The sequence below is a fragment of the Anabrus simplex genome, chromosome 2, assembly GCF_040414725.1.
Source record: "Anabrus simplex isolate iqAnaSimp1 chromosome 2, ASM4041472v1, whole genome shotgun sequence".
Lineage (NCBI taxonomy): Eukaryota > Metazoa > Arthropoda > Insecta > Orthoptera > Tettigoniidae > Anabrus > Anabrus simplex.
Genome location: NC_090266.1, coordinates 778,107,629 through 778,133,988, shown reverse-complemented (window position 1 = coordinate 778,133,988; position 26,360 = coordinate 778,107,629). Strand labels below are relative to the sequence as shown.

Genomic DNA, 26,360 nt, shown 5'->3' with positions numbered 1-26,360 from the left:
TTGATCTTTAATTTTAGAATGGATAGAAAACTATATATTTTCTCTCTTGACTAATTCTGATAGTACATTAATAATAATAATAATAATAATAATAATAATAATAATAATAATAATAATAATAATAATAATAATAATAATAATAATAATAATAATAATAATAATAGAGCATTGAGTTCTCTTCCCAGTTTCTGTACATAAACTAAAGGTATGGTATTGTCCTGTTGGCCCTTACCTAATAGCCACTGTAAACGACTAAATATATGGGAGCATGCAACTAGGCTTCTCACATTAAATTTTTCTTTATATATATATATCTCATAAATAAAATTGTAGAGGGTCCGTTGTCTGTAATGTCACTTATATCGCCAAATTTTCATACTCGTATATGTATTCGTTTTAGGTCAATTCTAGATGATATCAGTAGTTTTTTAGCTTTCGTGTCTGTTTGTATTTGTGTTTGTTTGTTTGTTTGTTCCACAATAAGGGGTAAACAGCTGAATAGATCTGAATAGTGGATAATTTAGAGTCTAGTCATCTCCTGTACTATTGATTATATCTCGACCAAAACTTCATATCTATAGTCTACTCATCCAGGAGCAGGTTTCGATATGCATAACATTTAAAATCACTGAATAGACTGGGAGTTTAGAGGTAGACCAGAAGAGTTCCTTCAATTTTGTCTTACAATATTGATTACACGAACAATCTCTAGACTATTATGTCAAAGTTCCCTTCAGTTTCAATATTTTTTGTAAGTGGATAATTTCGCTTTCTCTTCAAATGACGGAAAAAATTAATATACCCTATGGGCTTCATGCTCTGCAGTCAGTGACGAAGACCCTGCAGACGTACAGTTATTTGAAGAATCCATTACAGGAGAAAATCAGAGAGTGCGTAATATTTCTCTCGGCTTTAAAATTACCTCTACCTAATGAATCTGAACACAGAGGTAACGTGAATTAGAAATGTCCCTTTGGTGTCTGTCTGTCTCTCTAGTTATCTACCTGTTTGCATATTCCTCAAAGTGAAAAACTGCTGTAATTATTTCAAGCAAACTACGTATTCGGAATCTACTCACTCAGGATTGAGTTATAAGATGAATATGATGCCATGGTAATCACTTCGAGTTGGTGTTTATAGGAAGATTATTCTCACATATTTTCGTTAACATTAGGACTATCAAAAGACTGTATACAACAAAAGTTTATCAATATGTTATTTCCGTTCTTTTATGCCATGTACGTATTTATCGTACGACGGATAATAAGGCAGATGATTACGAAAATTTGGATTTTTAGTCCAAGTCCCATGGCTTATTTTATGCATGTCACTTCTAGGTGGGAAACGGAAAAAACTAAAGGGCCATTTTACTCTTTTCGATAAGACAAAAATTAAGGGAGGTATCATCGATGTCAGAGCGCCACTACACTGGTCAGACATCCAATATGCAACCTGAGAACCTTGGAGAATTTCGCACAACTTCTGACCAGGAACTGTTCCGTACAATAAATTCGGAATTCGTCAACGTTCTCCCTGATCTTTGTTCAGCTTCATCATTTATCACATTACTGCCACGCGCTTTCGTACGAAAGTATCGTTTTAACATGTCTCATTAAGCGTGTTAATAGCGCCATGTTACTTCGCAGAAATTCCTGAAGGTAACATATAATCCACTACAAATGCCCGTGCGAAGAACGGGTACAAATGCTAGTTCCCAATAAGTTCAATCAAACAATAATTTTAATCTTCCATTGATATAGACAAACCTTCTCAGAAATATAGGACATCATAATAACGTCACAAATATAAGTATTCACTCAAAGTGAAGCTCTCCTTCCCCCAGTCCATGTCGATTTCACTTCCAGCCCGAGTATTAGTTGAAGTCAAAGCAGGTCATGAAGGAGTAACCAAGTAACCCTTAAGTAACGAATGATAAATGACTGACCTCTAATAAGTTATGAGTGACATTAGTCGGTCCTTGCAAGCACATATAACATTCCTTTCTCCCATTATACCTTGTGTCCAGGGTATTTGTACTTAGGTTCTTTGCTAAGTCTGTATACCCTCCAGCACAGAATATGGACAGCGTATGGACTTCGTAAACCCAGGTGAGGAGCCCAATATGAGTGACATATCTGCTAAATCACGCGTTTCTTCCCATTCAAGAGTACACACGATTCAAAGATTACACAACAAAATCAGGCTATCAAAATTTAGTTATATTTCTATGCAGTTTTATCATTGGTATCATAACAAATAAACCCACATATGCAATTCACTTAATATGTAGTCCGACTCGTTGGCTGAATCGTCAGCGTACTGGCCTTCGGTTCAGGGGTTCCCGGGTTTGAATCCCGGCTGGGTAGGGGATTTTAACCTTAGTTGGTTAATTCCAGTAGCCCGGGGGCTGGGTGTTTGTGCTATCCCCAACATCCCTGCAACTCACACACCACACATAACACTATCCTCCACCACAATAACACGCAGTTACCTATAAATGGCAGATGCCGCCCACCCTCATCGGAGGGTCTGCCTTACAAGGGCTGCACTCGGTTAGAAATAGCCACACTAAATTATTATTATACTTAATATGTACAAATTAGCCATTTGCGACAATAATTGCATCTCCGGTAGCGGTACATTACAATAAGTTGTGACTTGCTTCACATTAATTCATAGAATGTAACTCGAACATTTTACAATCCATCGCGCTAAGGAGCTATAAACTAATGCCCTGTCAGATTGTTGCTTACAGTTGTTCAGTCTTAAAATATAGTGATTCGTTTGTTAGTATGGAACCCTTCAAGTACGTTCAGTAAATAATGCACATGTAGTGCCTTTACAACTTGACGATTTATGAAGTTAAATTTTCAAAATATTATTCTTGCCTGATTTAGAATTTAGAAGGTGTACCTTATGCGCAAACCTTTCGTTTTATAATGGATAAATGCATTCCAGAAATCCATGTTGTGTATTAGACAGATTCCCGTGGTTTCCTATTTTCATGTCATGAATGAAAACTGTGGGATGCATCTTACTAAGAACAAGGATAATTCCCCCCCCCCCCCAGTGACAGCCTTTCCCTTAAATTTTATGTAAAATTATTAATACGTCGGTGAATTACCATGAGCTTCTATTAGACGTTAATTTCAAATTTCGATAGCTGCAGTCGCTTAAGTGCGGCCAGTATTCGGGAGATAGTAGGTTCGAACCCCACTGTCAACAGCCCTGAAAATGGTTTTCCGTGGTTTCCCATTTTCACACCAGGCAAATGCTGGGGCTGTACCTTAATTAAGGCCACGGCCGCTGCCTTCCCACTCCTAGCCCTTTCCTGTCCCGTCGTCGCCATAAGACCTATCTGTGTCGGTGCGACGTAAAGCAACTAGCAAAAAAAATTCAACGATTTACTTATTCATTCTCGTCAGTTCCGACTTTCGGTTGTATACAGAAATACAGCATTCATCAGAATGTGTAGAACGTTGCCTACATCGCTACTGACACACGAAAAACAGAAACTGATGCTAGTTTAGGTAACAGACACTTTCTACGATAGCCTACAACCTCCAAAGGATTATTTGTTCTCTAAAAACTGCTTATTTTCATTAATTTTATGTTTATTCTGCTATGATTAATGATTCTTGTTGCTTTGTCTTTGTTCCAGAAAATAATATACTTAGAAAAATTTAATAGAAACTTGAAAAAATGTAGTTCTACGTGACTGTAAATATCGTGAGCTTAGACACGGAACCTCAAGTCTTACGTTGAATCTGATCCATAGGTCATGATTTTTTATTTTTTAATCCCACATGCATTGGCCGGAATTCAAACCATGGTTACTTTCGTGAGGAGGTACTGATGAAACCACTCGGCACTCATGCTACCCGTCCAAAAAAATTGTACATATGCTGTAATAAGGGCTAGACCCTACGGTATAACATTTTAAGTACATAAATATCTGTGCGAACATGATGTTAAAAAATGAAAATAATCTGCGCTGGGCCAGCGAGTGTGGAATAAGTAGATCCAAACAGTATTAACTTTAACAACCTAATCACCCCTTTATCAGTGATGTGCAGCACAGTTACGTGGCATAACGGAATCCCAGATATATTCCCCTGTTGAAAGTCAACAAAGAAAAGTATATTAAAAACCAAATATTATGTCTAATAATCACAATCTGGGGAGGAAGAACCTTAATGGATTGCAACTCCCATAAAAGCTCGGATGACAACCTTTTCGTAACATGGTCACTCACCAACACAAGCACTATATCATATCAAGTAAACACAAGAACGGGCACAAAAGTAACATTACATTATACATCGTAATTATTTTTACTCTTAAGTACGCTGTACTGTGATATCAATATATCCTGGCCCTGAACTAGAAGCAGTGTGGGAAACAATATCAACACTCTACTGAAAGACATGCATCAACTACTACACGGGAAATATTTATTTTGTCTAATCTATTCTATTTGTTCTTTAACGGTGATAGTTCAAGTGTTAGTGGTTGGTATTTGACCATATTGAAACCTTCTGAATGGCGTTTGGGTGTATAATAACCCACATAATCTTATTTTAACTGAACTGCGAAAAGTAAGCGCACCGGGCGAGTTGGCCATGCGGTTAGCGGCGCGCGGCTGTGACCTTGCATCCGGGAGATAGTGGGTTCGATTCCCACTATCGACAGCCCTGAATATGGTTTTCCGTGGTTTCCAATTTTCACACCAGGTAAATGCCGGGTACCTTAATTAAGGCCACGGCCGCTTCCTTCAAACTTCTAGGCTTTTCCTATTCCATCGTCTCCATAAGATCTATCTCTGTCGGTGTGACGTAAAGCATATAGCAAAAAATAAAATAGCAAGCGCTTTCCGCCGGGAAACTTACGTTACAAATTTCTACCTGGAGAGAATTATGGAAACTATTTTACAATATTCTACACGGATATGAGTGGTGATTTTCAAATTGTCGGTGAGGCTCTTGGGCGTTGCTTGAAGAAGATAATCTATTAGCATTGTAACGTGAAGTAATATCGAAGAATTACATGCGAAATCCAAGACCTTTATCAGTGACTTCGGAAGTGGTTACGGTTTCAATGGACCTTGGACGATAGAATGAACATAATAGAGATAACGTCATATTTGTTATCTCACACCTCAAGGAAGATTAGTGTGATATCTGATTTATTGCATTAAACTCCTACACAGAGGGACACGAGTAAGTAGTGGATAATATTCTTTCTATTGTATGGCATTAATAATTTGATATTGATCATGTGAGTGCGTGTTATGCACTTAGAATAAATAATTAAATAAGTAATATAGGTAATATGTGTGTGTGAGTACAAGGAGTTTCGTAACTAAGATATTAATGGCGTGTTCATTCACTCGGATCGAAGTGGATTCGATTCTCTGTTAGGATGTCAAGAAATTTAGAAATAACTCTCCAATTGTGCCCGTACCATTCTAGAGATTCCCCAGATATTCTGTTATATGTATTAAGCGGTACTGTGCAAATTTTACAGTGTATAGGAAGGCATTGGTCCCGCTGTGTACGGGTGGCGTGCCTGCCCCTTACCCTGAGGCCTCGGATTCGATTCCCGGCCAGGCCAGGGATTTTTAACTGGATATGAGGGCTGGTTCGAGGTTCACTAGGCCTACGTGATTACAATTGAGGAGCTATCTGACGGTGAGATAGCGGTCCAGGACTCGAGAGCGAAGAATAACGACCGAGAGCATTCGTCGTGCTGACCACACGTCATCTCGTAATCTACAGCGGTCGCTTGGTAGGCCAAGCCCCTTCCAGGGCTGTTGCGCCTTGGAGTTTGGTTTTGGATTTTGCTATGGGTAGGCCTTAAGTGCTTTCATATTCCGTTATAAAATAAACTGACAGTAACCGGTACTGTTCAATACCAAATCCCAATTTCATGACGAAAGGCAAATATAATAAGGTCCTTATCGTTACTCTAAAATTCCAAGTCATGTACTAAAAGTACAGTACTTAATGTATATGTTGAATTAATCATATAAATTTCAAAACATCGTTGTACTTGTTACAATATTCACCTTCCGTCTCTCATTCAGCTTTACTAAGTATTCTCATACGTATAACAGTAATTATATTATTATTATTATTATTATTATTATTATTATTATTATTATTATTATTATTATTAGTATTATTATTATTATTATTATTATTATTATTATTATTATTTCCGAATCGTTGGCTGAATGGTCAGCGTACTGGCCTTCGGTTCAGAGAGTCCCGGGTTCGATTCCCGTCCGGAAGGGGATTTTAACCTTTATTAGTTAATTTCCAGTGGCCCGGGGGCTGGGTGTTTGTGTTGTCCCCAACATCCTTTCAACTCACACACCATACATAACACTATGCTCCACCACAATAACACGCAGTTACCTACACATGGCAGATGCCGCCCACCCTCATCGGAGCGTCTGCCTTAAAAGGGCTGCACTCTGCTAGAAATAGCCATACGAAATTATATTAAAATTATGATTACTATTATTATTGTAGTAGTAGTAGTAGTAGTAGTAGTAGTAGTAGTAGTAGTAGTAGTAGTAGTAGTTAGCAGTAACAGCTGCTATATTTAATTTCAGTAAACGTTCCTCGCTTAATGAGAAATTATTTGGATATTCTGCAAAAGAGGCCAATGTAATCTGGTTGCTTATTTGTCTCTTCAGTTGTCTAAGATTCGGTTCATCACAGCAATTAATATAATGTAGAAATATGTGCACGGGAAGGAAGAAAGCGCGGTGATGCTCGTAACATTTTGTTGGGAAACTTACGTCCGCTGTTGGTTCCGAGCGTTTGAAATTATTTGTTTCGAATTGTACTACGTTGTACTGTATGCATTAGATTGCACTCATTCATGTAGGTGTTTTTCCATGAACTCGTTTGGATTCGATAGCTTGTTAGTTTATACCTAGTCCTCTCTGAAAAATTATGAATTCTTGTAACGTTTCCTTTAAATGTAAAAACTACTTTTTGCTTACAAGTCACACAAACCATAGCTGGAAGTTTTCTCGGCTCTAGGGATGTGGGCTAATCTTTGGCGAGCAGGATGCTTTGGATTAGTCTTCTCTAGTGAGTTGTTGGAAAGACGCTTACGGATTAGTAAAGGGAAGTACAGGAGTTAGACTGCAGGTGAGTGGGTTCACGAAACGTCAAGTTACGCAAAGAATGATAGCAATGAACTTATTGACGACTGGCCCCAATTATTATTCGCGTCAGCTGAAGGAGAACTAACACATTCACCTGTAGCATGTCGTTATGAAGTAGGGTGAAACTTACTTCCTGATTCAGTACTGAGTTTAAACTTTAAATTAATATTCTCATTGCGTAGTGTGTCCGGAAAACTAGAGCAAGTTTCCTTATTTGGAATTACTTCACTTTTTCTGAAAAGAAATGTCATCACAACTCACTGAACCGTTATGAAATTCATGATAATTTCCGCTCAAACTCACATAGAGCGAGAGCTGGGTGAAGAAATCGTTACGAACCATAATAATGCAACCGTAAAAATTACTGTGCAGTTCGTGTCTTGCCAGTGAGATAAAGTTTATTTCAGATAGTCATGATATTACGCTTTTGGGCTGTTGCCATGTCGGAAAAGCAGGTGAAGTCTCCGCGTTTCATGGAGAACTTTGGTCTTCGTCCTCAGAAGAAAATCTCGTCTGTTCACGAGCAAGACTTCTCTAATAATGAAGGTTTGAATTTAAGAATAATTTACCGTTGGTCTATAGTCCTCTCGTTCGACACTAGATGACTCACTGCTCACTAGCCTTCTGTGCTCCAATTAAGATATTTCTCTAGGCTATGGCTATGTGCTATGAGTCATATTTTCATAACCGGTATACAACTCTTGCAGTATTATTCTTACGTATTTTCACTCACGACCATTACATTTTCATTTAACATGATTTCTAATTATTATTATTAACATTGATTTTAAGTCTACCATAGACGTCTGAAATAAAAAATTTCTGGAAGATGACACAATCTGCAATATTGCGTGGCAATGCAGTGAATGAAGCACAAACTAGAATTTATCCCACATTGTTCCATAAGATTCAGAAATAATTCTTTTACATTCTCACTTATCCGGGAGGGTAATGATAATAAAAGTCTTATTTTAAGAATTGTACTGGGGTAATAATATTTTAGAAGACACACTACTGTACTTCTAGTCTAATAGAACACAATACACGGTTCACTCTCAAATATATCTATACCTGGGTCGGAATGAAGGTAGAAGATATCTAAAAACTATTCATAACTAACCGAACTACTATTCTACTGAAGAAGATGGTTAAATTTTCTAAATAGATGGACAGATAATATTAAAACATTTTACTTAAATTTTATGATGAAATTCGATTTCCGTCTGTGGTCTGCTAGGTTGCTTTGCCCTTCATATCCTTCCTTCGATGCTGGCGATGCTTACACGTTTAGTGCCACATGTTCATAGTTGATGCTGAATCCCACGTTGGCTGAAGTGGTCCTCTTAGATTTACAGATGACATTGTAAAGCTGGTACTGTAGTTCGATCCTGCGTCTGTAGTCCTCTTCTGAATGAAGTGAGTATAAGCTGAAACTGACAAATGGAAATTACGGAAAGTCCTTGCCAGACCAGAATTAATATTTCACGTTCACAGGAAACTGAACTTGGCTCTCTCGGTGAATGTCACGAAGAAAAAGGGAGGGTTTAGGCAGTATCACTGGGATTAAATACACATGGGGTTGGAGGTGTGGCTTTTAGAAACATTACGATTGGCGATTTACTACACAATTGCTTCTCATAATTGGTTCACATGCTTCTGAGAAAGTTTCACATCGCGCACACTCCATAGAAACCAGTTTATCCTTGAACCGGGCCAGCATATCACGTGATCTTTCTCTCTCTCTCAATACACACACACACACACACACACACACACACACACACTATACCGTACAGGGTGAAAAGGAAAACAAACAAAATGACTTCAGCGGAAAGCACAATTTTGACGGGGCGGATACATATGTACATACTGATCCCATGACCTTTGAGAAATAAGGGACCAGAATATTAAATTCATTACATTGGGCCCCATATAAATTACAAATCATGAGGAGCTCTAGCGGCATTTTTATCTCTGCCCAGAGACGGCACGTGGAGAAAAGGTGGTAATTCTCATTCTCACGCTACAGAAATTACGTCACACACACGTGCGGAATTTTCAGCGATACGAAGAAATTTGGCGGAACATTTTTTAGTAAAAGTACAATATAAGAAGAACTGGCGAAGAAACTGACATAGTAAACGTCAATAAATCGTAAGTGGAACAATTTGGTTGTTAATGGTAAAGACTTTAGACCGCTATGTAGCTCCGGAAGGAAAATTGTCGAAAGGCCCGCCTGTTCGCTTAAACTCTCTTACATCGACCAAAATATAGTGCCTACCTTATGAGTTAATTTAACGACTCAGTTGGTTAAAAGAAACCCTAAATATATATAATCAAGACCGCTACTAAACTAACCAACTATGTGTTATGTGGTAATCAGCCATAATTACACTTCTGTGTGGTGGAAAAAGTGAATTTTTTGCCGGTAAATGCAGGTGACATGGTAGTGGGAGTGAAATTTATAAAGGAACACCGCGCCATTTGCAATCTCGCATTGTTTTCCGTTAACTTAAGGCGACCGCAAGTTATTCAAACTAACATAAAAATCGGTTGTGCTGTGTAAGTCCCAAGAAGGGAAGGTGGTTTTGGCCCTGTCCCTTCATTATTGTTATTTCGTCTCGGTGTTTTCCAAATTTGTACGTTCCTCGTCGCCAGATGTTTCATTCCAGGCTTATGTCTATGTCTTACACCTGTCATATGTCACGCAAACACGTTATGTGAACCGCTTAGTCTGATGGTTCGGTCAGCTTCCGCTTCGAACGCTAGCGTTGTGCCACGTCCTAGGGGCCATCTGATGGTGAATGAACATACCATTTCCACTTCTATTATAACGTTCCAAATTCAAAAGTGTCATTGTTAAAGAACCTTTCTCGTGGACAGTCGAAAATCCTTCTGAGGACGCAGAGAATAGTTTTCTGCGAAACGTTAATAATTTCACATTTTTTCTTGACACGGCACAAGCCCAAAAGCCTATACAATATCATGTCTATAAGTACGGGCCGTTAAAGCATTAATGGCAACATTATTCTGTGTAGTTTAATTATACTGGAATGGTGTCATTCCATAATTAGGATTACACGTGAATCCATAAAGACCGTGATGGATAAGAATATTTCAAGTGACGTTTTAAATTAAATCTCTTCGCATAGTCTATGTTGGTCAAGAATCGTATTTCTTGCGAGTTGTCAGTGAGGCGAGGTTTTCATTTCATACAGATCAAGATAGCGTGTGTTTTTATAAAGAGATACCGAGGAAGTCGCGTTCCCGTTAGAAAGCCAGCTGTTGGGTGGTCGAGCCAGTTGATTGTTAAAAAAAAACTGTAAATGAGATTTTGTCATTTGTAGTGAAGGTTTGGAATTAGACTTCATTATTTTAGAAGATGGTCGTTTAGTAGAGACTTGAGATTTATAATCGAGGCGACGGAAATGACACGATATTATGTTATGTTAGAAATAACCATTTTCGGGGATGTTAAAATTTGAGAATCTGAAATGATATTGTTTCGTGTTGAGGGTTGTCCAAAGTTTTGCGATTATTTTATTTGAACGTCACGATAGCTGTCAATCTATAGAGTTCGTGATTGTGTTGTGGTGTTGTTGGTTTACATGGCACAAATGTAGGTTCATGTGATATGAGGTCACGCGTGTGGAGCACACGGTGTGCAGTAGTACATTCAGCCTAGAGTTGGGTGAGGTGCATTACGAGACTTGAGCCTCACCGACCATAATCATATCAAAGGAGGTGCCGGAATTAGTCCAAGGGATAACCGTAGGCGTTATAAGCGATTTGACGTGGGTTGTTTTATTTTGCCTTGTGTATAAAGTTATGCAGATTATAGGATATAAGGTTTGGGTTATCCAAGCTAGTTTCTTAATAATTATTAGTGTTATAATGTAAACTTGTTGAATGACGTCATGACATAAATACATGGTACTGGTAGTCATTTATTTATTTATTTATTTATTTATTTATTTGGGAAACCAAAACAGCGAGAAGCCGAATTACGACAATGTATTTCGCTTTCCGGCTGAAGAAAACTTTGAGCACAAATAATAGCGGATCAATATTTTTCATCAAAGGAATGTTTGTGGCAAACAGGTCCGAGTGATAACGAAAATGTAATTAACAGTTACGGGGTTTAAAGAAACTACTTCGTCCGGGAGAGATAAAATTTGTTGTTAATTAGGATTATGAGATTACTTAATTTATTAATTTATTAAATTCAGTGGAATCGTATTTTAGAATTAGCTTAAAACCAAGTGACTTGAAAATGTATTATGGAAATCTTTGTTTTATTTGCTGGGAAATTTCAACTGATTAACATAACGGTTAAGGGGACATGTCAGATGGCGAGGGACTTCACTGCCACCATTGTTGTGAGCGTTTGTTGTTGTTGTTGTTGTTGTTGTTGTTGTTGTTGTTTTGGTTTGGTTTCGATTTGTTGAACATGAGATGTGCTGGGGATTTATTAATGTGCAAACCTTGGTCATCAACTACTGTTACTTAATTGTGTTCAGCCTTCAGCTTAGAAGTTTGGATGGTCATGGGGTCATCAACCTCATTGATGTACATTAGGGCCATCTGCCCTTATAGCATCATTTTCCTTGCGGTCATCACCCGCAATGACTTTAACGCATATCACAACGTTAGATGTGAGTCCATGACTTAGTCGCAGGTCACATCGATTCAATTAAGGGTCTATTCCGTACAACCACTGTATGGCACATTCCGATTGGACTGCCTTAATTATACCAAGAATCCAGAGCTCGTGTTACGGTGGCTGGATCATCAGGAATCACTATGTTGATACATGCAGTCCTACATGGAAACCAATCTTAGGGAACACCAGACTTATTTTATTTTATAATCAAATTAGGACGGTGGTTTCTAGTATGGATGCCCCTCAGGCAATTAGGTTAAAGTCTCGAAAGCCAGCGTCTCTCATCATCGTTATTGCTATTTTTTACGGACAAGATTGAGTTCGTTGATTAGAGGTTGTGTAATGTCACAAGTTATTTCGACTTTATCGCATGTGGTCAATAAACATCCATCTATTTTGGCTCGACTCCACTCATTGTAGACATTAGTTTAAATTACTGAAACCCGCCTCTTGCCTAAGAAAGTGACGAAGAACTCGTCAACGACCCAAGAAAAAGTTCTCATACCGATTTCTTGGTAGGTAAGGAAGGGAGGTATCCTACGAAGGACCCTAAAGGTTTAAATACACGCACACATACATACATACATACATACATACATAATTACTAAATTTAAGCTAGAATAAGTCCTCAACGTGATACAGAAAGAATTAGCATTTTTCTGTGAAACCTGAGATTTCTATGTTTCAGGAAGTAATGTCAGTGCATTTGCTGTTCCAAGGAGGTGATAACCTATTATGTAAGTCTCCTAGCGCTTAAGTCAACACCGGATATGCCAAGATGACAACATGCCAATTCCTAATACGGAATATAGCAGAGAGAGGGAGAGAGCGCGCGCGCAATCAGTGGACGGAAAAGGCGATTATTTGTCATCCCTTAGAACAGGATATCATGCGGGTTCCATCAATGAAAAATTAACGCTACTCATTGGTTCTCGGCGCCAAAAAGAAAATAGCTATCTCCCAGAATTTCCAAAAGTTGGCTAATATGGATACTTCGGGTTATCTGTTGAAAATATACTGAATTTCCTAGCTTCAATATTGCAGTGATATTAAGTTGAATAAATTACTATGCAGGACGAAGAGCAGTTACTACGCCGAAACTAGCAGTTCACCTGAGACGTAAATCGAACTACTTGCCGGAATGGAAGTCGAAACCTACCCACGCCAAGTTGAAAATTCATATAAGCCACGATCGGATTTGAACCAGCATTCGCCCGGTTCACATTCGAATTCTTACCAATTATTTGAAGTGTGATTGAGTTTGGAAGGATTAAGTTAAGAATCAAATAGACACGCAAGAACATAGCATTCTAACTGTGAATCTCATAGCCCTGTTTCGCAAGACAGCGAACTAGAAGAGAGAGGGTAGAAGATATAAAAGACCACCCACCCCAAAACAAAGCGTCTTATTTTTCAGTTGATCGGCAGAGGGTGCGTGTCTCATTCATCAGCGACCGATAAAGTCCCATTTTCTTTAGTAGGAGTACGTACTGCCTATGCTGACAATGGTAATTTCTCCATTTTTAGGTACGCTCAGGTAAAAGGTCCTTTGTCCTAAAGATTTGAAACTTTATAGCGTTATTGTATGAACTTTGTTCTTTACAGTGCTGTCTTTAGTTTTAGGATTAGATACATGGTTATTTTTTGGGAATTTTTTCCAAATTTTAAAAATGTTCATGAAAAATTTGAGTAATAATAATTTTTTCTGGTCTCATATATTAACATATCTAAAATAACCTGGTAGCTTTACAGAGAGAATGTGTGGAAGTATCACTGATAATTATTTCAGATTTCTACCTTTTATAGTTTTTTTGACTCAGCGTACCTATATAAGGACAAAAACAAAAGCAGAGAAAATTAACTTTAAAGTTTAGCTTATATAAATCTTAGTTGACGTGTAGTCTAGAACCCTCCTGTTGCATATTCCTCATTCTACTTGTCCTCCAGACTCCTTTTCATTGCTGTCATTGACTTACTTATCTTGGCTTCCACCGTAAACAGTTGTTTATCCTCCATTTTGGTCCGACGAACATCAAAAGCTTGAAACGCACTGAGCGAATTCCACCCTGGTTGGATCCCCAGCTGTTCTAGAACTTTCATTCTGCCTGAATTTCCCGTATTAAATGATAAAACAGCATAATGTACTCCAAAATTTAAGGTTTTATATCCAACAAAAATATTTTTAGGTACCGGTACACGGCTCCAAATAACACTGTTAAAAGACTCGTTTACATTTTGGGTTTTCCCATGCAAACATTTCTTCAATAAATCGGGATGGGCAAGATCCTTATAAATGGGCTTAATCAGAAGCATCACTCCTCCTGGAAGTCCATGGAGTTCGTAGGTTTCCTTGTCTTTATTATACGTGCACCAAGAACCACGACAAGCAACTCAGTAACCCGAAATAATAAGCTTAGCTTATATAAAAGCTTGAAGAAAAATCTAGCCTAAAATTGCTATAACTTGAATTTGGATTAAAGAGATTACCTGTAAAAAATTGTGCAGGTGGATTAAACGTATTCAGATCCTAGATATTATCTGTACATCGTACGGTATAATTATGTCTTGAAAAACTTCATATTAGTTTGTTCTGTTTTTCTGTCTAATCTTGGACAAGTTTCAGTACTGATACCGTTTGTGCTATTTTGGATATTTGTTTCTGTGGGCAACTTTTCTTCGTACGATTTCGACTGATGACAAGCTCCAACATAGTCTATGCGGTTCACTAATGGACTTTTATTTCCTAGAACTATAAAGTTATCAAGAAGTAAAACCCAGCCTACAGTCAGAAGAGGGCGTGGCATTTATAAATGGGAGGGGCCATGGAATATCAAAATTATGGGCACTTGTAACGCGATTTCACAGATATAAAAAACTGTGCTCTATTGTACACATACCAAAGAATACTAAAATATATTAAAATTAAATTCGCAAATTTTTGCAAACATTGAGGTACGTACTCCCCTTAAGTTGTTAACGGTGTGTCTGTGCCGATTCGCGTCGGACTCATTGGACTTTATATAGCAAAGAAAGTGAGTTAGAGTGATGAAGCTGTGAATAGCTTACCCTGTACGAGTAACTCTTTAAGTGATTCTTTGAATCGTGTTTACATTATATCGAACAGTCACGGATTGACGTAGCTAAATGAAAGGTTTGTGTACGAACGTTGAAGCCCTAGAACATGTGTAAAATACGACTGTGATAGTAATTCTGTACTCGAGTTGTGTTTGAATTAACATCCTTCAGGATCTGTTATAACCGCAGACTGAATAGAGTGGTGAAACACAGTCTAATGGAACAAAACATTATTAGGCGCGAATTATTATGAGACTTTTGAGTGTGTTAGTGTAATTACTCCGTTTCTAGAGAGAACGGTATTTATACAAGGTGTGTTGAATATAACGGGACTGATTTGTGAGCATTGAGAAGGACATAAAGGCTACCTTTATCGTTACTGACCGAGAGAATGACGACGTTTTTATGACTTTTGTGGTAGGTCGACCGGCGTCATATTTTCGAGGTTTCTACTAGCATGCTCAAGCCTGATTACTAGTCTTAACTGTGCAGAAATGTCCGACTCGTTGGCTGAATTGTCAGCGTACTGGCCTTCGGTTCAGAGGGTCCCGGGTTCGATTCCCGGCCGGGTCGGGGATTTCAACCTTAATTGGTTAATTCCAATGGCCCGGGGGCTGGGTGTTTGTGTTGTCCCCAACATCCCTGCAACTCACACACCACACATAACACTACCCTCCACCACAATAACACGCAGTTACCTACAAATGGCAGATGCCGCCCACCCTCATCGGAGGGTCTGCCTTACAAGGGCTGCACTCGGCTAGAAATAGCCACACGAAATTAAAAACTGTGCAGAAACGTGAATTTGTAAAATTACATTTGCAATATATCACACGTGTGTCAGTTTTATATAAAAAATATAGCCAGTGTTTTAAGTGGTGCGTACGAGTGATATTAAGTGTTCATTATGGGTGCTGCAAGTGTAAAACCATATAGTCCTTTGGGATAACCTGTCATGCAAGGGTGGACCTCATTGTAAGGGGGTCATCGGGAGACTATGGGAATGCGAACAAGCCTCCCTAGGTGAGTGATGAACCAGACGTGCCTTTATATAGTTTAGTTACGGTCCCAATCTCAGTGTAAATATGTGTTAATAATATTCTAGGAGTAGGTGGTAGAAAGAGACGATTACCCGCCAAGATGATTCTCCGCAGTCATAGGATTTTTCTTTTCCAAAGTCATTGAATGTTTAGCTTGATTTGCACAGGCAAATTAATGATCGATACAATATGGACGACTCAGCGTAAAATCTTTGTTAATAATATAAATGGCGGACATGTTTGTTTTTTGTAAAATCGACGCGATTGCTTGATTTCACAATGAAACATGTTAATGATTTAATGGTGTTAAATGAGTGATCTGGATATGGAAAATATTGATGATAGAGTTTCAGAATAAGTATAGACCAAAATAAATGGCGACAAAAACAGATAATAATAATAATAACAATAATAATAGAGTACAAACACTTGAGAAATTATTAGTGCTCTGCAATTTCTGATTGATTTAGCGAGATGATGAATATAATAAATGTTAAAAATGAGTTCCAATTTTACGTCAGGAGTTGGCTCTACTTGTTAAAATGGAAATGCCATAATTTAAGAATGAGGTGTAGAAAGGAATGTTCGGGCAGGAAAATAGGTTGGTGATGGATATTTATCTGTTGTGTCCCAATCATAATTGTAATGTTGGTGAAAATGTGTAAATGATAGCTCCGGAAGTGAACCTGTTTTCCGCTGGTAAGCGATGTATTTATGCGACGATTAATGCCACCAATTTAGGGAGAGGAATGAATTCTGCGACGAATTTTGGAGTTGGATGAATAGCTTCTATGATGTGAAGAACCTCCAATGTAGAGAGGATTAATGAGAGACAATCGCTTGAAATTGAGATAAAAGGAAGGAATAAACATTATGTAACATTATGCAACAGCCCGCCGTAAGCCTCCAAAATTCAGTGAAATCATGACGATTATTAAAATGTACTTCCTTTTGTTGGCATCCTGAAGCGTAGTCGACTCGCGTAACCAAATAACGATGATAATAACGAATTGGGGTATATGTTGAGAGGATAGTTTGATTTGTGAACATTACGATATTTGGTTGCACTGTGTCTATATTAAAATACCTTTTTTAATTGAGTGCACGCATCAGTTATGACAATTTGGTCAATTTGGATTAGTATGATCAGAGCACGGAAATAATTTGTTATGATAGATGTATCGTGAGGAACAGACTCTCGGATTTAATGTATATTAAAATATTACCAATCCGATGGCAAGTACCCATAGTTGGAAGTTAGTCCACAACAAAGTTTTAAAATAAATGAGTTCGAACTAAGAATCAAATGTTAATGTGCCTAGGTTATGAACTCACGCGTAGGCGAAAATATTTCATTTAGTCATCAGACGTTCTTGTAAAAGAGAAATATTTTCATTTTCCGCCAGTGTATATATGTGACGCTCTTCAGGAAACAACACCTTATATTTTACGCTACGAGGCAATGATGCCGGAAAGGGGAGCAATATCAGTTTTGAAATTTGAGCACTATCTTTTAGCGTGATCCTTGAACTACGTGATAAACGAAGTGACACTGACCTTACCATGCGGGAAAGACTTCAAGTTAACCTTAGAAACAAGCTGTGCAGTCCAACAAAACCATACATTAATAAGTGGCAATGGAAATTTAGCATAGGCGACTTGGGGTATGGTTTCTTAAATGCTATTTCTGCTTTTTTTCCTTGTACGAAAATATGAAATAACCTGCTTGTGTTTCAAGATAATGTAGTTACAATTATAGACATTTACTTGGCTGCATATTTTATAACGGGTTATTATAACTAATGTGTACTGCCTGAACAGGTGCCCGATCATAGTGCTGTGATATGCTTCTTCATGCTGACGCAACAAATTAAAAATATCATTATAATGTGGAGAGTTATGTCAGATCTACATGAATAAATAACGATTTATTTTCTACCAGTGAGTCATACGAATTCTTTTCTTGTGACTGAACTTTTGATCTCATGAAAAGGGTGTATCGATTGACAGGTATGGTCTTGGTCATTTAAGAAATCACCGCTGAGTCAAAACTAAACAAAGCTGTCATCATCGGAAAAGAAACTGACTACCTGTTAATAAATATTTACGACTGGGAACATGGTTGGAAAAGAGTTCCTAGGATGACATCTTTCAAGCCTTTTACTGTAAAAATATACCTATATATACCCAGGGTCATTACGTGTCAACGAAAATTGGACTGTTCAACTGTAATTGTGAAGATTTGCAAGGCTGATAACCTTCCTCAGAATCCCCTAAGAAGTCGGAAGTAAAAGGCATGACTGCAGAAAAGGCGAACTATCTTTTGGACAACGTTCGACATTAGGCCTACTGCACAGCAAACACGGGGAATTCGTTGTGCCAACGGCCAGGCGACATTAAGGCCGCGCTGTGAGCTTGCATCCGGGAGATAGTAGGTTCGAATCTCACTATCGGCAGCCCTGAAAATGGTTTTCCGTGGTTTCCCATTTTCACACCAGGCAAATGCTGGGGCTGTACCTTAATTAAGGCCACGGCCGCTTCCTTCCAACTACTAGGCCTTTCCTATCCCATCGTCGCCATAAGACCTATCTGTGTCGGTGCGACGTAAAGCCCCTAGCAAAAAAAACATTAAGGCCGCTGAACCTGGGCCAAATAGCGAGACGGATTGTTTCCGCAAAAGGAAAACCCATATGTAATAAAGAACATTCCAGAAAAATGGGCAACAATTCAATTTTGCTATTACAGGATTCAAGAGAGATTAGTACCATAAATCATTAATTGGATACCGAGTGTGTGTAGTTCCAGAACGATCTTTCAAAATATCCAGCCTTCTTCTTCTTATTATTATTATTATTATTTTCCTCCCTCCTCCTACTCTTCTTCTTCTTATTATTATCGTTAGTATTACTACTATTGTAATCATTATTTTATGCTTATCTTATTTGTGCATTTTAAGACAGAGCCCTGCATATATGAGTGCCTCAAGACCGAAGCTTCCTCTTTCACATCTTTCAAATTTTGAACAGGTTTACACATTTAATTTCTGGAGACCAAAACTCTTCAATATTTATTATTTTTCTAATAGGCAGAGCTGATATTCCTTTAACCAGTGAAACAGTCAGGTTTTCTTAAACCCTTAATATATGATCGGAGTACAATACCCCATTTTCAATTCGACTTTCTAGAAATTCAATAGATTCTGTCTTCCAAACTCAAAGTGACATAAAGTGATCATTTCTTAAGCCAGAGACTTCTGACATTCAAGAGAAATGATCGCAAATTTATGCACCATCAAAATATAAAATAAAGCAAAAATGCGATTTTCCGAGAGCGTCACATATAAGATCTAACTTCGAAGCTAACTTTTGTGTCTTTTATTTTGATACGGCAAACTCCAGGAACCGTTCTTTCCCTTCTGTCGTCAATGAAGCATTGTATAACAACAGTTATATAACACGCTGAAACCCGTCACGGGAGACTGAAATCAAGCGCAATATTATCGTTATCTTGAGACAAACCTATTCTGGCACGTTAATGACCGTATGCACTCTATTTATTCTTGTCTATATTTTAGAAGTCTCAGATATAGGCCTAAATATCTTCTCTGTTGGCGTTTCAGGAATATCATGACCTGGCTTCAATTGCTAATCCTAATAGGTGAGGTCGTCTTGGGATGTCTTCGATGTGCCTTCATATTACTCAAGTGTTTACTGAACAAGCTGTTTCCACCAGAAGAGAAAAATCTTCAGGGAGAAGTGGTTTTGGTAAGTAAGCTTGACTCCATTAATTGAAGTGAACTCAGTCACGTCTCCAGCATTTACAAAACTTTAAAGTGAGGTTCTGACATATTTCTGAGAAAAGCTCGTTAAATAACAGCTACTTTCGATGTTATTTTCAAACATCACCCCATTAATACAACTAAAATATAATAGGTAATTTAACTTTAAAGATTTTCAATCTGTCGAAGACTGTAATTATAAATCATACAACAATATAACATACCTGTAAATACACACACTAATAAACAATATCATTCTACAAGAACGTACTCAATTATACCAGGCGGTTCGCGAGCGCCGTACTTTCTACTTATAATTGTTCCGCATGACCCAAATGATGAATGGAATGTCTACTAACTGATTTTTGCACGGGCACTGCTGCCAGCGGGCAAGTTACGTCAAAATATGAAGAGAAAATAACCGGACAGTCGCTCGCGGCATGTATTAATAGTTTTTTGAGATTTTGGTTCAATGCTGTGCAATAAAATTTTCACCAGGTCTCAAAAATAATCCATGGGGCAGGTAAAATACATTTAATTAATAAATAACAATTAAGAATTTAAATAGCAAATAAGAATTTAGCCCAGTGAAGGGAAAGTTGGTATTATTTCCCGTTGAAATTATAACCACAATTGAATATTCTTTTACAATTGGCTTTACGCCGCAGATAGGAATTATGGCGACGAGGAGACAGGAAAGGGCTAGGCGTGGAAAGGAAGCTTCCGTGGACTCAATGTAGGTACAGCCCCATAATTCGCCTGGTGTGAAAACGGGCCACCACGGAAAACCATCTTCAGGGCTGCCGACAGTGGGATTCGAAACCACTATCTCCCGGGTGTAAGCTCACAGCTGCGCGCCCCTAACCCCACGGCATGATCATACATTTAAAAATCATTAATATTTGAATGCACACTAAGAAACTAACATACACTAGAGAGACTGCCAAACTGACGAGTGCGCGCGGCGAGCGGGTAAATCATACCTCAGTGTCCACGACCTTGGCAAAAAGTATGTACCCGTACTACCCTTACTCACTGCACATGCAAGGTCTCCACTACTTGTCGTAGTGCTATACAAAACGGTTAGCCACAACGAACGGCATTTTGTGCGTATTTCCGCCAATAATTGTGTTAGTAATTAAAGAAAACAACGGAAAGAATTAGCAGATAAGGCAAGGTTTGTACAAATAGCTTTTTCTTAAATAATTCCTAGTTCCAGCTCTCTAAGGTGGAATAAAAATATAATGTTTACGCCACAACGTGGTGAGGGGGAAAGCGCCTGCTCCTTCTCGCCCCCTTCCCCTCCCCCGCCCAATCGCCGCTACAGTGCGTAAAGACGCCAAAGATGCAGAAAAGAAAGTTTAATAACTTATTAATTTATACACGTGTGGACATTCCACTCTATAAAAGAGTTGTTTGTGAGGGAATGCGTTCTAGGTGTTCCGTACATTTTGTACCGTAATACATTCCACACTTACGATTTAGAGGTTCAAGAGATGCTCTATGGACACAAATCACAATCACGAATAGGTACAGAGGAACAAGGAAACTGAGTTTGCTGTCTTACAGAATATTCTGTACAACAGAAGTGTGAACCATCAAAATACATTTTGTAGACAATGTTCACGGATGGCGAAAGATACAGTTCAGGGGTAATGTAGTAATAGTGAAGGTCTAGGTAATTTGTCCACAGTGCTTCAGTGGAAAACGCTTCAATTACTTAAGTAAGTTCATGAACTCCGTTTTCAAAGACATACCCTTATGAAGTGTTTATGGACGTGAATCCAGGTAGTTAGAATTGTTCCACACACGTCTTTAATCACATGGAAATTCTACCACTGGACGTATCTGGATAGCATGAATTGGCAGCGGTACTAACACATGACAGCCATGATCACCAACCTCACCCCAATGGACATGCATTTACAGCTTCTTATATCTTTCTTCCGCGTCATTTAGTTTTTATATTTCATTTTCAAGGAATTCCACGCTAGTGGGAAAGTACCTAAAGAAGGAAGGATGATATCTCGTACGTATCTCCCAAGCACTTGATATTATCGTACCGAGAATCTTGGCTCATGGTCAGCGTAGCAGTCTTCATGCCAGAGGGTCGTAGGTTCGAGTCGTAGTCGGGCTGAGGTTTGCGTTCTTCTTTACACATACCTCTTCACGTACACACAACATACCACACTATTAACTACCAAAGAAATACATAATAGTGAATATATCCTTCCAAATAAGGTTGGCATCAGGAAGAGCATCCGACCGTACGACTTGGCCAAAACCTACATGAAGTACCAGAACCAGGAAAACGGAGGAAGAATAAATGATGCTCCTATCCTGTTTGTGCTATTCATTTAATATCTCTGAATTTGGGTTTCGCATTTTAGCTTCTCGTCAGTCACGCAAACAAAGTAATATCGTGTCTCTTTTCTTTGTAAGAATGCTATTTGCTTATGTTCTTGTTCATTATGTTCGTACATACTACAAAACGCATTGTCCGACTGAAAAGTGATAATAACAGAAGTATTAGCACATATTGAAAGCAATGCAAGGATGCTTGTAGTTTCATGTGACTGCAGATTGTTATCATAGTCTTGGTGACAAGCCACTGACGAAACCACTTTGTTATCACGCCCCACTTATACATATGTAATATGAATAGTTATTCCAAACATCACGTTCGCCAAGTTATGAAACTTCAGAAGGAGGAAAGAACATATCAATCATGAAATAAACTTTCATAACCCATGGTGTTCACAAGAAAAACACCATGAATTCATCTCAAATGTCATTCTTCTCACTGTAAATAAATGCAGATCTTATGATCAATTTCATTTCCTGATTGGTATTTCACGTTATCGCTAATTTCAGAATGGCAGACCTGATAAGGACTGGGACTCGGTGACCACTTCTGTACGAGCGAGGGAAAATTGTCAAATAAATCAGTGTTTGCTTTATCTTAGAGTCACCTATGTCCACCGTATTTTACAGCCTTTCAGATAAAGCATTTTACTGTAGAGGTTAGTTTACGAAGCCGACGTGGAAGCTGTGTCCTGGTTTATAATTTGCTAGTATCCAGTTTCAAACCACTACTGTTCATCTGTGTCCAACAGTGGTTTCCCCACATTACCATACATTATTCAGCCGGTGACATGTTAGACCCAATTCGCTAGTCCTGATGTTGTTGTTCAGATCGCATGGTTCATTTTATCCCCTATTTTCTACGACTTCGTTGATTTCGTGGCTTGTTAATTGACTCAAATATAACAGCAGTGATTCTACGAGATCAGTCACAGATCAACACTTTCACCGACAAGATTTAATGTTTTATTATTAGTATTATATTAATATTATCATCATCATCATCATCGTCGTCATCCTGTCCGACTCGTTGGCTGAACGGTCAGCATACTGGCCTTCGGTTCAGAGGGACCCGGGTTCAATTCCCGGCCGGGTCAGGGATTTTAACCTTAATTGGTTAATTCCAATGGCACGGGGGCTGGGTGTATGTGTTGTCTTCATCATCATTTCATTCTCATCACGACGCGCAGGTCGCCTACGGAAGTCAAATTGAAAGACCTGCACCTGGCGAGCCAAAGCCGTCCTGGGATATCCCGGCACTAAAAGCCATACGACATTTCATTTCATCATCATCATTATCAGTACTATGTAAACTTTGGGCATCGAAATCAGTCCGTCTGGTTCTTCCAAATGAATGAATAACGAAGAAGGTTGTACATTTTATATATGATTAGAAACGTATTATTTTATTCCTCGTATTGATCGATTTGTGTGACGATTAAGCAAATTCGAGGGAAATATTAATAGAATGTGCCCAAATTATTAATAGCTTCTTAAGTTACATTAAGGGTGATATATAGTTTTCAAGTGCATTATATTTTGTATTATAGTCAAGACTACATATTTTACTTTTCGTCATTAGTCTCAATTTGCCTCCCATTTTCGGCACTACACCAAATGCAACCGTCTCTGCTCTGGTGTTAAGAGCAGCCTTGGATATGGACAGTAAACCTGTAGGCAGATTGAAGGCAGTTATCGAGACATGTATTCTACAATAACTTATACCAGAAACCGTCGTCTTAAATTGCTTTAATTAGGCTTGTATATCAAATAAAATAGCAGGACCTATTGCAAGGCATGTTAGGTTAAAGTCACGTGGAATTCAATAAGGAATATATCCTTAAAACTATGTACTCGGAACTACGACCAACATACGAGGTGTTTCTAAATGTGACGGTGAATCGACTGATATCGCAATGGAAATGTGTGGTAATACTGCGTGAATGCGCATGTGAATACAAAAATATCTCGAGAAGATTCATGTAGCATTGAAGACACGGATCTGAAGCATTTTAGTCTGCTGCGGCCAGTCGAGCGTAGCGGGTGTGATAATTTGTGTCATAATGCAATGGAGCAACGCATAAACATCCTTGTCACAAACTGGTAAAAACGGCGCGACAGAGGCTCATGCGATGTTCTTGCAAGTGTACGGAAGAGAAGTCATAACAAAATGTTTTTACGAATGGTTCAAAGGCTTTTGGGAGGGACAGGAAATTTTAGTAATTTTGCGCCACGTCAGGATCGACTGTCAGCAAGCAAAAGTGCAGAAAAAAGTCGTGCAAGTGAGAGAGATGCTGGCGCTTAAAGGGCGACTGTCTTTTAGAAGGATATCAGAGGAATTAGGGATTAACAGGGACAGTATGAACACCATAATTCACAACTCTCTGGATAAGCGGAAGATCTGTTCTGCATTTCTGCTGCACACATTGACTGATGAGACGAAGGCAATACGGATGGAGTCGGCTCGAGATTTCATTGGCACGTCTGACCGAAATCCATCTTCTCTGGTACTACCAGTTAGATCCAGAGACCAAGCGACATTCAATTGCATCATGTTTGACGGGTTCTCCAAGACCCAAATAGAGTGGAATCGAAAATTTGTGAATCAAGACAATGTTGATTGCCTTTTCTGACAGAAATGGCATGACCCACCAGGAATTCTTACTGGAGGATCAACTTGTCAACGACTGAGCTCGATAGCTGCAGTCGCTTAAGTGCGACCAGTATCCAGTACTCGGGAGATAGTGGGTTCGAGCCCTACTGTCGGCAGCCCTGAAGATGGTTTTCCGTGGTTTCCCATTTTCATACCAGGCAAATGCCGGAGCTGTAGGTCTCCCTTAATTAAGGCCACGGCCGATTTCTTCCAATTCCTAGGCCTTTCCTACACCATGGTCGCCGTAAGACATAACGGTGTCGGTGCGACGTAAAGCAAATAACAAAAAAAACTGTCAACGTCACATTCTACAGGAACATTTTGGAATAGTTGCTGCAGCACCTCAGGCGCGTTTTGCCAGAGTTGTACTGGACTGGAAAGTGGAGTCTCCACGACAACATCCGCCCACACACTGTGATCCGTGTGTGCAACGTCTTGGCCAAGCAGCGCGTAACTGTTCTCGAACATCCACCGCACTCTCCAGATCTGAAACCTGCAGAATTCTTTTTGTTTCCCCCACATCTAAGAAATCCTGAAGGGCATACATTGTGCTGACATATTGGACATCCTAGAAAGTTTGACATCAATGCTTCGATCGATTCCAAAATATAAACATCGCTGCCACTTTCCAGCAGTTCTATACACACTACCAAAAATGTATTATGGCGAGTGAAGAGTACTTTGAAGGCTAAGGGTATTTTGTTTGTAAATTCTGTTTCCTTTGTAATGTATTACGGTTCATCCATCGAACTTTCTTGTCGCATCCCGTATATTCTTACAGAAGTAATTCTTATGTTTTCAGACCGCACTTTGTTGCAGATAGGTTCATTTGTATTGTCTTGTGTCTGGTAAATTATTTGTTACATTATGAAAAGAGTGTGTTTGTGTGTGTGTGTGTGTGTGTGTGTGTGTGTGTGTGTGTGTGTGTGTGTGTGTGTGTGTGTGTGTGTGTGTGTGTGTGTGTGTGTGTGTGTGTGTGTGTGTGTGTACACATTAGGCTATACATGATATGAATAGTGCCTGGTGCTGTGATACTTTAGAAGACGCTCTAAATGAAAATATTTATCTACACTCACAAACAGCCAACAGTAGAGGCACTGTGACTTCTAATTTCTTCTATATTTTGTTAGCAGTTTTTGATTCCAAGCTAAATTTAGTTAAAATTAAATGCGATACAAAGGAAGGCTGTAAATGTAGGATTATTTATAATGATTCATAAAAAAACGTGTAAAAACCCGGTGGGATCGATTAAAGCAATTACGGAGGAAAGTGAAGAAAATGTATTTCGGTGCCTTTAGCCTAAAGGTGTTATGGAATTAATTTTCTTTAAAAACGCGTTATTTACAAACTAGAGAAGTTTGTGATTTTCTAATTTGGTACATATTCGTACAGGTTTGTAAATCACAATTAATTTATTCCCCTACTCCCGACAAGTCCAAGTAGCTGACAGGATTTTGCCAGAAATGGAAGCGTATAAGTCTAGTGTATGAACATAAATGAGCCATATCAAAATTTATAAATCGATTTCTTAAATCTATTTTTTGAAATTGTGCTTTACTTTGCGCAGACTGAGACAGGTCTTTGGTGACAGCGGAATGGGAAAG

General features: G+C 38.6%; 1 protein-coding gene across 1 annotated transcript in view; it reads left to right on the top strand.

Annotated features, from left to right (window-relative positions):
• The first annotated feature begins 5,174 nt into the window (after positions 1–5,174).
• The window catches only part of LOC136863107 (short-chain dehydrogenase/reductase family 16C member 6), a 108,162-nt gene continuing 86,976 nt past the window's right edge, over positions 5,175–26,360 (top strand). Inside the window, exons 1-2 of the mRNA XM_067139448.2 lie at positions 5,175–5,219; positions 19,581–19,725. Coding sequence (XP_066995549.2) covers positions 19,588–19,725 — 138 coding nt within the window. The 5' untranslated portion in view covers positions 5,175–5,219; positions 19,581–19,587. The remainder of the gene's footprint in view (positions 5,220–19,580; positions 19,726–26,360) is intronic.